The sequence below is a fragment of the Octopus sinensis genome, linkage group LG14, assembly GCF_006345805.1.
Source record: "Octopus sinensis linkage group LG14, ASM634580v1, whole genome shotgun sequence".
In the NCBI taxonomy this organism is placed as follows: domain Eukaryota; kingdom Metazoa; phylum Mollusca; class Cephalopoda; order Octopoda; family Octopodidae; genus Octopus; species Octopus sinensis.
The window spans coordinates 17,501,267-17,515,501 of NC_043010.1; the positions used below are offsets into that span (position 1 = coordinate 17,501,267).

At 39.1% G+C, this 14,235-nt stretch overlaps 1 protein-coding gene and 1 long non-coding RNA gene across 2 annotated transcripts in view; one reads left to right on the top strand and one right to left on the bottom strand.

Moving 5' to 3' along the window:
* The window catches only part of LOC115219045 (heparanase), a 28,521-nt gene that overhangs the window by 8,671 nt on the left and 5,615 nt on the right, over positions 1 to 14,235 (bottom strand). The window contains exons 3-7 of the mRNA XM_029789093.2: positions 11,770 to 11,915; positions 10,046 to 10,219; positions 7,709 to 7,889; positions 4,080 to 4,127; positions 345 to 545 (exon numbers count right to left, since the gene is read on the bottom strand). Coding sequence (XP_029644953.1) covers positions 345 to 545; positions 4,080 to 4,127; positions 7,709 to 7,889; positions 10,046 to 10,219; positions 11,770 to 11,915 — 750 coding nt within the window. The remainder of the gene's footprint in view (positions 1 to 344; positions 546 to 4,079; positions 4,128 to 7,708; positions 7,890 to 10,045; positions 10,220 to 11,769; positions 11,916 to 14,235) is intronic.
* Positions 474 to 3,521, top strand: LOC118765901. The gene is made up of 3 exons (XR_005001814.1): positions 474 to 581; positions 3,029 to 3,031; positions 3,431 to 3,521. It is a non-coding gene; the product is annotated as an uncharacterized LOC118765901 (long non-coding RNA).

The window sequence follows — 14,235 nt, forward strand, 5'->3', positions numbered from 1 at the left end:
CAACCATTCAGCTGTGGCCATGCTTGAGCACCACTTGTTGTTGTTTAGTATTAAGTCATTCCTGACCTATGATCAAAGTTATTCCAGCCATGACCATCCCATAGTTTTACAAGTTTGTTGGATAGCATTATCTAATGAGAGACAATTAGCTATTGTTTTTAGCAGACTCAGCAAGAATGTGAAAATTCTCTTGTCGATTCCATACTTGGCTTTTATATGGCACACCTTTAGTCTGTTTTAGTTGCTACAGCTGAGGCCATGCTGGAGCACTGCTTTCAATGAATGCCAATAATAAAAAGAGAATAAATACAAAAATTACTAGAAATCTTAAAAAAACAACTTACAAAAATCCAGCAACATATGAATTCGAGACGTTAGCAGCACCAGAATCCCAGGCTGCACTTGTTTCTCCAAGCCAAAGTTTCTTTCCTGGAGCATGGTTTCTCAAAATATCATTGGCTGAAGCAAGTTCCTTTTCCAAATAGTCCATAACTGCTACATCGTAAAACTGCGAAAGTTTGGCATATTTACCATCAAGATAATATCTGGAAGAAAACAGGAACGTTTAAGAAGCTGTTTCAGTTTATTGCAATGAAAAGGACAAGGAGCTTAATTAAACCATTTTTACTCAACGAGAATATCTCTTAATTAAAGTAGGGAGATGTAACAGGAAACAAACTTGGCATTATACAAGAATTGATTAACAAGAAATCATCATCATCATCATCATCATGACAATAGATAATGAGAATTCTTGAGAGCAATGCAATGCAATGCAGACAACAATGTGTCACTGTGTGTGTGTGTGGGTGAGTGAGTGAGTGAGAGTGGGTGTGTGTGTGAGAGAGAGAAAGTGAGTGAAAGTGTGTGTGTGAGAGAGAGAGAGTGAGTGTGTGTGTGAGAGAATGAGTGGGTGTGTATGTGTGTGTGAGAGAGAGAGAATGTGTGAGTGGGTGTGTGAGAGAATGGGTGTGTGTGTGAGTGTGAGAGAGTGGGTGTGTGTGCACATGTGCGTTTGTGTGTGTGAGAGAGAGAGTGCATGTGCATGTGTGTGTGTGTGATAGAGAGAGAGAGAGAGTGTGTGTGTGTGTGTGTGTGTGAGAGAGAGTGGGTGGGTGTGTATGTGTGTGTGATAGAGAGAGAGAGAGTGGGTGTGTGTGTGCACATGTGCGTGTGTTTGTGAGTGAGCCATTAGTTACCTACGCATCCAGAGGACTGTTAAAGTAGGGTTGAAACTAACCGATGACAATAGCATCATCATCATCATCATCATCACATCAACAACAATAGTCAGTCCACAATGAACCTTCTAGAAGGTCACTCGACCTGCTATATATATATATATATGAATAAATAAATAAATGGAGTTGAATGAAGATGTTAATAAAATTCCTTTACTTTCAACATATGTTTCGAAGACAACATGGTTTTATTCCAAAGGAATAAACGGTGTAAGATGCAATCTTCTCATCAGGAAAGAAAGGGAGCCTCTCTCAACAACAAGACAATACAATAATTACGAGGACTGCCTACATGATAAACAAAACCATGTTGACGGTAAACATAGGATAATTCATTCACCCATCGATATATATATATATACTTTATTTAAAAGCAGCAGAAATATAACAAAAGCTGTTACTCGGAGTTTCATGTTCCCGTTTGTCGGACAGTTTTGTTAAAATAGAACCGAAACTGTCCGACGAACGGGAACGTGAAACTCCGAGTAACAGCTTTTGTTATATTTCTGCTGCTTTTAATTAAAGCATATTACTCTACCTCTGGTATTTGAGTACTCTTTTTTCCACCTTGTTTCACATTTATGTGCTAACTCCGGTATATATATATATATATATATATATAATATATATATATATATATATATTTATATATATATACTGAGAGAGAGACAGACAGACAGACAGATAGAGAAAGAGTTTACTGTTCCATTAAGGTAAGATCAACAAAAAGTGTACTCCATCCAGTGAGAGATAAGTAAATATCATTGAATGTAAACTGTATTCAGATGAGAGCTATTAATGATTTGCTCCATTTGAAAATCAGGACACTGGTACACCAGAAACCACTGAGAAAAATATGAGAAGAAGGTTGATGCAAAAAAGAGGAAGGAGAAGACAAAGAGTGAATAAAAATGATAAAAGAAAGGAAAGAAAGAAATTTAGGGTCACGTCCCCTTTGACTAGAAGTCACAATGTACTTATAAAATAAAATAAAAAATTAACAGAGAGGTGTCTAAAGTCTGCAAGGCAGCTGCTCAATTCAGAGAGGGTGATGTCCTCCAGTTCACTAAAAGAAATATGTCCATAGGCTTACATTTACTGAAAATTTCGGATCTAGAATTAAGTAGTGTGTTGGAATTTTGGGGATCAAAAAAGAATGTGTGATCTTTCAGCAATATATAAGTTGTATTTCTTAGATCCATTTATATATGGTAAGGATTTTTCAACAATTCTCTATTTGGTTGTATGTGGTGTGCAGTTGGTCTTCAAACATCATACATGGCTAGCCAACCTAATGGTTTTACTTTTGTCGATATGCCAGAAAGAATGGTTTGCATAATGTCTTTCAAAATTGCCTTCACATAAACCAATGTAATTTTTCTTTTCAGGTATATTACCTTGAAGTGTTGTTGTGACTTCTGCTTCATAGATGATAGTTTATCATACATGCCTGGTTAAGTGGGCAAGCTTCAGCATCTCAACAGGTACAACTGGGAGTGAGCTCTTGATGAAGCTTATGAGTGATAATGTCCTGCATATTAAGGCAGCAGCTGTATATCTCTATTGAGTTTTTATTAGAAAAATTTCCTGTATTTATGGTTTACTGGGAAATTCATATTTGAAAGAGCCAAGAATTTCTTGCCTGCATTAGTTTTAACATTTAAGGAGAAAGGGTGGGGGACCATATTATTTTCCTAGGTCTGTTATTAGATTTCATATTTTTAATTGTAGGGTTGTAATATATCTTAACTTTGAAGCCACTGTTAGCTAGGGCATTTTTATAGTAGGGGGTTACCTTATCAAATATTTCTTTTGAAGAGAAGAGATTAGATATCCTATTAATAATGTTAGCTACCAGGTTTCTAAGCACTAGAGAAGGGGTAACAGTACTGTTTGTATATGTCAGAGAGTTTCTCATTTCGTTTATGGTAAGGTTTATAAAAGAGGGAGTTCAGGTCTAGGGAAACATCTAAAAAGTTGACTTTGGACAGTGATTAACACGTTTATGTAAATTCAGTCACCTTATTGAGCTACAATCTCAATATTGAAGAATAAAAATCTACAATACCAAATTGAGTAAATCTGACCCCATGTTTGTCCTTTAAATTCTGAAACTAATCTATTATAGTGCTGTTATTAGCCCATTTCTGTAGCTAAGTAGTCCCTCTCATTCTGAGTACCTTTTGTAGGGACTACTAAACTGATTTCAGGCTTTGCTGGGTTTAAAAGCCTACAGTCAAAGGGGACGTAACTCTCATTTTCTTTCCCTTCTTTATCTGAGTCTATTCCCTGTTTCTCTTCTAATTCAACTCTTTTGCATCTACCTTCTCCTTGTCTTTTGTCGTTTCTCAAGTATCTGCATCCTAATTTTCAAATAGAACAAACCATGAGCTCAGAGCCTGGATATTGCTTGCAGACACAAGGCACATTATAAATCCTGCCTAACCACATGTCTTAATGGCTAGAACTTATTAGTAGCTCTTAGTTAAATACATTAAATGATATAAATATATCTATTTCTTTACTACCCACAAGGGGCTAAACACAGAGAGGACAAACAAGGACAGACAAACGGATTAAGTCAATTACATCGACCCCAGTGCATAACTGGTACTTAATTTATCGACCCCGAAAGGATGAAAGGCAAAGTCTTTGAACTCAGAACATAACGGCAGGCGAAATACGGCTAAGCATTTGACCCGGCGTGCTAACGTTTCTGCCAGCTTGCCGCCTTGATATAAATATACCGTCATCATGCATAATCCAAATATCATTCATCCATCCATGAAATGACAGACCTTAAAATGCTAAGAATATAAGACAAGTCCAATAACATACTGATGTAGAGTAACAGCATCCAAGGAAGTGTGGGCCGCATCTAGGTATCTGTCAAATAAAAAAGAATAAAATAAAAAATGCTTGAGGAATTCAATTTATTTACAATTTTGACAGTATTTCTAAGTTGAGAAATCTGTGAACAAAAGGTGGCATCGCTGGTGGGATAATATGAGCACTTTTTGTTGTTGTGATTGCAATAATTACTGTTTGGTAAAGAGTCGTTAGCAGGCCGAGGAAAATGCTTAGAGGTGTGTTTTCCAATTTTACATTCTCAGTTCAAATTCTGCCAACCAAGGTCAATTTTGCTTGTCATGGGGTTGATAAAATAAGTACCAGTTGAGTGTAGGGGGATCGATGTAATCAACATACTTCCGCCCCTGAAATTGCTGGCCTTGTGCCAAAATGTGAAACCAATAATTAATGCCTGGCTTAAATAAAAAGAATGTCTTTCCATCAGGTGGATGGGGGTCAAAGGATCAGTTGTTGTTTAGTTCCCAGATCGTCCATGATCTGGTAGACCTAATTAAAGGTAAGATCTAATTAAAGGCATCCCAGACATGACAATCCAGTCTATTTTTCGGGTAAAGGCTATCTAAAACTGTATTATCAAATGGTTCTCTTTTTAAAGAGTAGAGTGTAGTTTGAAGGAGATTTAGCTGCTATTTATCAAAGGTTTAAGGGTGGGGAAGTGGTTGGGGTGAGTGTAGAATAGAGTGAAAAGTGAAGTGTGAAGCGATATAATGTCATCAACAGAAATACTGTTTCTAGATTCATCTGGAATAAGGTGTGGTGGCAAGTTGATTCTGATCTGATCAGTAAATGACTGAAAGTTCAGCTGGGGTAAGATCAATCCACGATCAATATAATTTATTTCAACTCGATTATACCCTTTTGTTGATAAATTTTTGCTGTTTAGTTAAGGGTATGAACAGGGTGACCTCCATGGCCCCTTCCTCCAGCCTGAGATTTTTGTGGCTGATGTTTATAAGAAATTTATGTCAGAAACATCTTGTCAAAAGGGGAATTCCAGAAGGTTGCATCACAGGAGAGGAATGACTCAGAAAAGTATTTAGAGTTTATTGGGTGAGAGATAATGGGGTGGTGAGGATGAGATTCAAGAAGTGGGGTTCACTGGACGATAGTCAGCTGGAAAATTCAGTTTGATAAAAGAGGTAGTAAGAAAGGACAGGGATTGTGTTGGTCAATGAGTCTTTCACAAATAACTGGATCACATTTTGGGGATGCAATTTAAGATGTTTACATGGGTAGCCCTGTCCAGTATTTTAACAGGGGTCTAAAATATTTTTATATGTAGCATTAGCATGACAGTATATCTATATATATTTCTATATGAAGTATCTTTTTTTACTTTCTTGACCCTTAGAACTCATAATGTTGAATACCCAGTTTCTATGACAGAATACAACATTCCCTCTGAACAGGATGCCAGCAAGGTTCATGGGGACAGGTCAATTCCATTAAACCCTGTACTTAACAGGTTCTTTATTTTCATTAACCCTGAAGAGATGAAAAACAAAGTTGACCTTAGTGGAATTTGAACTCAGATTGTAAGGATCTGGAAGAAAATGCCACTAAGCATTTTGACCAATGTGTTAATGTTTCTTCTAGTTCACTGCTTTATATGAAATACTAGCTGAATAGCCTGTCGTTGCTAATTTTTACAATACAATGTCCATGTTAGAGCAATGCCTTCCCTGATAAACCTCTTGATCAGGACAAGTTTGTGCAATTTTCCGACAAAAAACTTCATTGAGGACTTTTTTTACCTTTTTAAATTATTTCCATGCCTGTTCGACCATTTTGCATGACTTTATTCATTAAGACTTCAGAAGTTCTTACACCTTTGGTCGTTGTAATGCTTTGCTTTCGTTTGTTTAATAAAAATTCCTCCTCCTAATGATTTTGCTTTCATTTTGTGATAGACAGCTATCATGCAGAAAATGCCAGCTTCCAAATCCTGTTTTCTAATAAGGTAAAATTGATTAAACTTTAAACCTCAGTAACATTTTTTTATGTAACTTTTCTAGAACAAATAAATATCAAAATCAGATTTAACATGGCAAATTATTTCAGTAAACCAAATTTGGAAATTTTGATGCAATTTTAAAATTTCACAATATGTGACAGTAACAAAGAAGACTCTACAAAAGTAAGGAGACAGACAGTTATAGGATGTGACACACACACATTTGTTGCTAGCAAAATGGTATATGCCGGCTGTGTGAGCAACTGGTTGTTTTAATGGTGGAACAAACAGGAATTCCATTAGAAAAAGTTTTAATCGATTTTCTCGGTAACTACCGGGGCTAGTTAAAAAATACAAACCGCATTCCAATCTATGTACCCATCTTCACATATGTGCCATTTTTCATGCGAATCTACCCAGCTGTTTGGCTGTGAACCTCAAGACAAGAAAAAATACAACGATCGCCCATGTCCAATTTATATCATAGACTAGCAGCTAAGCCCGGTTTCACCCGGTCTGTTTGGATGTTGTGGCTATGATTGTTTTCGGTTAGCCATAATCTATAACAGCATTTCTCAACCTTATCATTTCGGGTCCCCAGTTTCGATTGGAGCCTCCAGCTGTATGAAACCTTCCTGGCTTAATCCCGTCAGAAAACAGCTTCTAAGCAACTGGTTGTTTTAATAGCGGAAGAAAGAGAGGAATTCCATTAGAAAAAGTTTTTATCGATTTTCTCGGTAAGTATGGGGGGTTAGGTAAAAAATACAAACTGCATTCCAATCTATGCACCCATCTCCACATGTGTGCCATTTTTCACGCGAATTCACCCAGCCGTTTGGCTGTGAACCTCAAGACAAGAAAGAATACAACGATTGCCCATGTCCAATTTATATTATAGATGTGTGTGTGTGTGTGTGTGTGTGTGTGTGGATAGTCATAAATAATAGAAAAGTAGTTTGATGAAATTTCATTTAACAATAAGAAAATTAAAATATCACAAATTGTTTCATAACTTAGAAACATCTAAATAATTTATATTATTATATTTAATAATAAATTATTTACTTAGTGTCGGTTTTAATGCAAAATGCAAAAATTCTTTCAAAATGAGTGTGTGTGTCTGTGTTTGTCCCTGCCCACTGCTTGATAACTACTGTTCATGAATTTACAGCTTCATAACCTAGCAATTTAGCAAAAGAGACCGATGGAATAAGTACTAGGCTTTTAAAAAACAAGTCCTGTGATCAATTCATTCGACTAAAAATTCTTCAAGGTGGTTCCTGGTGCAGCTTCCTGGCTTGCCAGCCCTCAATCGAACCGTCCAACCCGTGCCAGCATGGAAAGCAGACGTTAAACGATGATGATGAAACCATGAATGAAAACCTCCTCTTCCTCCTCTTCGTGTTCTTCAATTCAAATTAACAAAAGCACCGCATTGGTTCACTTTCTCTCAAGAAATATTCTGGAAGTTAGAAACCTGTGGCAAAATCAAAACTGTTCTATTTCATAAAAAAAAAAAAAAGAGAGGCAAGCAGAATCCTTGGCCACAGTCTAATGAATGAAACAAGTAAAAGATGAAAGATTAAATCTGTGAAATAATCTTTAAAAACCTAACGGAATTTTATAAAAAAAAAAAACCTACTTTTTAAAGAAATTTTTATATGACGATTGAGTAACACATAGGTTAGTGACATCAGGCCCCACCAGTTTTGTTCCCTTGAAATGTGGTATCTGATCCATGATAGAACGAAGATATGAAAAATCACTTCCTAAGATCGTTGGATCCGGTCTGTGAGGCAGAATCAGTTGGTAGACATCTGGTTCTGGAAAACATAGGATTATTTTTGTTAACGATATATATTTCTTTACTACCCACAAGGGGCCAAACAAGGACAGACAATCGGATTAAGTCGATTATATCGATCCCAGTGCGTAACAGGTACTTAATTTATCAACCCCGAAAGGATGAAAGGCAAAGTCGACCTCGGCGGAATTTGAACTCAGAACGTAACGGCAGACGAAATACGGCTACGCATTTTGCCCAGCGTGCTAACGTTTCTGCCAGCTCGCCGCCCTTACTTTGTTAACGATATAATTAAACAGATATTTTGAGTTTTCTATTTCATATCTGAATTTAAATGGCTAAAAGCACAGAAATTAGATTCAAATATGAGCTGAGAGAGCCGCCATGCAATTGTTTGACCTGCTGAAAATAGCAGCCAAACCTATCCTAAATTGCACCTACCATTTTAAGAAAAGAAAGAGCACATTGAATAATGTAATCCAGGATGTATCAAATGATGGACAGGGCATGGCTGGAAGGCCTTTACTGATAGGTGTGTTTTGTTCTTGGGACCAATCCGGAGCTCAACATTAACAGTTTCAGATATATTTATTTTAAGCATCCAGCTGTAGAAACTCTGCCAGATGAGATTGGTTCCTGGTGCAGCTTCCTGGCTTGCCAGCCCTCAATCGAACCGTCCAACCCGTGCCAGCATGGAAAGCAGACGTTAAACAATGATGATGAAACCATGAATGAAAACCTCCTCTTCCTGTTCTTCAATTCAAATTAACAAAAGCACCGCATTGGTTCACTTTCTCTCAAGAAATATTCTGGAAGTTAGAAACCTGTGGCAAAATCAAAACTGTTCTATTTCATAAAAAAAAAAAAGAGAGGCAAGCAGAATCCTTGGCCTTTGGCTAGTATCAACAATTGCAAATTCTGGTTTTGTCCGTCTTTGTCAGCACTAATTATGTCAACTCATGTTTACGATCCTATAATTCTCCTGCCATTAACTCTCAGAAATGACAGGATATTTTGCAGAGCTTTCAAAACCAGTGCAGATGAGGTGGGTCATCAGGTCAAAGACTTGGTCCAAAAGCTTGCAACAGAGCATCCCTATAAAAGGAACCCAAGAGCTATGTGGCTCTTGGGTTCCTTTCCATCTTTGTTTTATTGCATTGGCAGCCTCCAAATGACAAAAATAAGTGATCTTTGAATTTTCTCATCTTTCTAAACCTATAGTTATTTTTCTCTTTCTTCTGCTATACTTCATCTTAACACCTCTTAGTATTTCGGTCCGCCACTACGTTCTGAGTTCAAATTCCGCCAAGGTCAACTTTGCCTTTCATCCTTTTGGGGTCAATTAAATAAGTACCAGTTACGCACTGGAGTCGATATAATCGACTTAATCCGTTTGTCTGTCCTTGTTTGTACCCGCTATGTTTAGCCCGTTGTGGGCAATAAAGATATATACATATATATCTGATACCATTCTCAATGCCATCTCATATACACAACCATGCTACGCTCAATACGGCCCCCTTATGTACCTCTTCATCGGCCTTCCACCTTGCTCATCATCCCCTACTTCCCTGACCCACTTCTATCTCTCTCACCTTACCCCAACCCATTCCCCTACTTATATTTCCCATCAAGTCACACTTCCATCTCACTAGTCACCTCCACCCCCATCTCTAACCACATTACTCCCCACTTCACACTCTTCTTATACTCCACTCCTTCCACTCCCTAAGGCACTGTTTCTATCCTCTCTTATGTCCACCTCTTTGTTCCTTACTCTGGCACTCCATCACTAACATCTTTTCCTTCTTCCCACCTACTCCCAGCTACTCTTATACAATGTGGGGGTAACCATGTATCTCCTCTATAGTAAAACACCTGTGCTTGTCTCACTATCATATTTTAACTTATCCCACCTCTTGAGTACTTTTCCCTTCTCTTTTCTTGTCTTACAAATCACTTGTCAACCTCACGAGTGTTGGTGGCACGAAAAAAGCACCTAGGCAAAGTGGTTGGTGTTAGGAAGGGTATCCAACTATAGAAACCATGCCAGCATGGAGAACAGGCATTAAAGGATAATAATGATCATGAGGATGTTTATTTCACTACATGTTTTAGAGTCTGTCTGTCTCATAAGTAATACTACAAAATGACACTGTATTTGAAGTAACTCACCATTTCCTAATTCAAGGGCAGCCACAGGGTAGCCCTTTTTAGCAATATACTGAAGCAGTCTCACTGCATTATCAGCGTCCCATCTACCATGTCGTCGATTCAACATATTCAAACCAAAAACAACATCCCAGTGGACAGAATTGGAAAACTTAAAGAGGGAATCGATCTTATGGCCTAAATATAAGAGAAAACAGTTAATAAACAAATTACATTTAAATTCAAATGAACAAATAAAATTGATAAATAAAACATAAATAAAACATGAATATAAGGAACTCATTGAAGAACTTGAACAACCATTTTGTCTAAACACATGTCAAATCTTTATAAATTCCCAATTTAAAACCCCTATGTGCCCCTATCAACAATGGAATAATAATAATCATGGCTTAATTATTTACAAATGTTTTTCTTAAATCAAAACTTCATCTATTCATCAATTTGCAGAAACAAACAACTCCCCTCTCTCTCTCTCAACAACAATCATTTACTCTGAAGATCTACATGATTGGAGTAAGGCTTAGCAATCAAAATAAGTTGATCACAAAGTAGGGACTGGCATGGCTGTGGTTAAGAAGTTTGCTTACCAACCATATGGTTTCAGGTTTGGCCCTACTGCACAGCAGACTGAGCAGTCGAGGCGCAATGGCCCAGTGGTTAGGGCAGCAGACTCACGGTCGGAGGATCGCGGTTTCGATTCCCAGACCGGGCGTTGTGTGTATTTATTGAGTGAAAACACCTAAAAGCTCCACGAGGCTCCGGCAGGGGGTGGTGGCAACCCCTGTTGTACTCTTTCGCCCCAACTTTCTTTCACTCTTTCTTCCTGTTTCTTGTCCCCGACTTCCTATACGCAACTGCTGAGCCTGGACGCGCATTCATCCATCCATCGATGCTCTCGGTGTTGGGGGTTGACCTGCTTTCTCTTCTGCGGGTCTTGCGAATAGCGAGGGACCACATTTCAGACTTCTCCCATCTTGTGAGCTCTGGGACGAAGACCATTCGCTCAACAGCAACAGCAGCTTGAGCAAGTGTCTGCTACTCTAACCTTAAGCTGAACAAAGCTTTGTGAATAAATTTGACAGCTAGAAACTGTATGGAAGTCAGTCTTCTATCAACAAAACATCTACTTGCTTTGTGCCCCCTTCACAGAGATCCCTTACTTGAAAAACAGGTAAGGGTTAGTGACAGTAAGGGATTCTACATGTAAAACAATGCCTTGATAATATACATTCATATTCTTCTAACCCAAGCTAGCATGTTAAAATAGACATGAATTTATTACTTAATTAACAACAAGAGAACTGCATTCAAATCTGAAGTGGACTTTATTGATCCTCTCAAAGATTATATGAAAAAAATAGCAGTTAGGTGGGGGTGGGGAGGGTCAAGCTTACCTGTTCTCTCTCTGACCCATTGTATGGCCATGTAGCTTTGTAAGGAATAATTATTATTAGAACAATAAACTTTAACAAAACCCACTCTGTAGCAGAGGTTCCGGCCAAAGGTCCAGTCTGAGAATAATTTCCCCCACATTCCTGCCCACTATAAATGATCATGAGACCTGCTTTAACTCTTAAAAAATAAAAATAAACCAAGTGTTCAACCATGACACTGCTTTCAATCATCGTTATATTCATCAATACATATCAATAATATATCAGGTGGTGCCCCAGTATGGCCACAGTTTAATGACTGAAACAAGTAAAAGATAAAAGATATCCTACCAGTTATATTAAATGGCTTCAAGATGTCGTTCACGTTTTCTAAGGCACTGGAATCATCATGAAAATAGAGAAAGTCTTCTAAAGTTCCACCAATCCTCAGATATACAGGGGACAGCCCACGAGCCAAAGCTTGTACTTTGGGAGAACTAGAAAATAGGAAAATATTTAATAAAAATTTTAAACACCATCATTTAACGTCCGCTTTCCATGCTGGCATGGGTTGAATGATTTGACTGAGGACTGGCGAACCAGGAGGCTGCGCCAGGCTCTAATCTGATCTGGCAGAGTTTCTACAGCTGGATGCCCTTCCTAATGCCAACCACTCGAGAGTGCAGTGGGTGCTTTTATGTGCCACAGGAACAAAGGCTAGCCTGGCAGTACTGGCAATGGCCACACTCGAAATGCTGTTTTTTACTTGCCACCTGCACAGGAGTCCAGTCCAGCGGCACTGGCAATGACCTCGCTCAGTGCCACATGAAAAAAATCATCCGAGCAACTACTTGATATTCTTAGGCTTACAGCTGTTTCACAGTCTTCTCCATGTAGCAACAATTGCGGGGTTGAATGAAATTATGTTTACATGTTTGTAGTAATATGATTGTTATGCATTATCCCATGATGGAAGCTGAGGGCAGCTACTTAGAGTAAACTGTTATCTCACAGCAATTTGATCTTTTTGGATTTTTAAAAGATACTTTTATTTTTGGATAGGATGTTGTTTTCTTTTCCTTCTACGCAAACTATCAAATTTAGCCCAAACTCTGTGTATATGTGTATACATATATTATATATATATATTGGTGGACTTTTTGGAATAGCTGTCACAAATTGAATGGAATTAGTTCAGTTTTTAATATTTTTTGCAGCATTTTCATCATTTACCCACATTTAAATCATGTAATTTGCATGTCCTCAGCTCAGTAAGAGAGAGGGTCCCACAACTCTACTACTTTGCATGACAGGCTTATCAGGAGACTTCCTATCTCTCTTTCGGTGACTTCGGTGACCAAATCATCACCTCTGCCTCAGGAGTTCAACAGGGCAACCCACTCAGGTCTGCTCTGTTCACACTGGTCATTGATGGCATCACCAAGATGGGCATTGAGCTAGACCTCAGTGTCAGGTATCTCAACGATGCTCATTCGGCAGGGACCTCTGGACAGGGTTTTCACCATTGCAAACATGATGGTTGGGAAGCTTGGTCACCAGTGTCTCCAGGTAAACAACTCCAAATGTGAGCTCTGCATCCTCAACCACCCAGCTTCTCAACATCAACCAACTATTGACCTTTTTGCAGAGTCCTTCCCTTCCATTGCAGTCTCTCCCCCATTGACTTGGTGCTCTCTAGGTGCCCCAATCACTGACCTTGCCTTTGAGTCCATCTTCCAGTCGAAGGTGGCTGCCCTTGAGCAATTGCTGAAAAATACTGAAGCTATCGAACAAGGTTTTTTCATACTTAGGAATTACCTCTCGATCCCTAAGCTTCTATATTTACTCAGAGTCAGCTCATCTTACCGAATCCCATTGTGCCTCCAATGCTTCGACAACCTAATCTTTGAGAGACTAAAATGCTTAGTCAATGACAGACTCTCTCCAATGTCCCAAGATCAGGCTGCATTGCCAAAGCGATTTGGAGGACTTGGTCTTCGTAAGTGTTCGTCCCTCTCTCTCCCCTGCTTCCTTTCCTCCACCCTAATGAGCAACATCCTCTCCTCTCCAACATAGACTAGTTCCAACAGGGAGTTGGATGAAGCTCTCCAATACTGGAGGGAATTGGGCATATCTGCTCCAGAGAAAGTGGAGGACTGTCAGAGTCAGAGGGCTTGGGACAACATAATTTCGAAGGCCACCTTCGACTCCCTCTTCATCCAGTCAGACCAGTTTTCAAGGCACTGCTCATTGTCTGCTAGCACCAAATACTCAGGTGACTGAATTGATGCCGTCCTTGTGGCTAATGTTGGTGACCTACTCAAACTTTGTGTTTCCATTGGACAAACTTTGTGTTTCCATTGCCCTCAGAATTGGGAGCTGACATATGCACAAGTTTGATCTGTCGTTGTAGCAGGCTCCACGACTCCACGGCCTTTCTTGCCGCTTTGTATGTCATACGGAGTTGAACCTGATACTCAAGAGGAGCTTGGCCTGGGTAAACATCCCCTCCATCTTGGAACCATCTGGATTGTCCAGATGTGATGGGAAGAGACCTGACAGCCTCACCCTGTGGCCCTGGTTGCAAGGCAGATGCTTTGTCTGGGATGTCACAGTTAGCAACTCCTTTGCTTCAGTTCACATCCTGGCTGCTGCAGTTGGGGTGAGATCCACAGCTTCTGCGGCCGAGCAGAACAAAATCCTGAAGTACCACAATCTATCAGCCAACTACATTTTCCATCCTGTGGCTTTCAAGACGTTTGGTGGGGGTCAGACCACTAACTGCGAGATTCCTGTCTTCACTGGCAACTTGCCTAG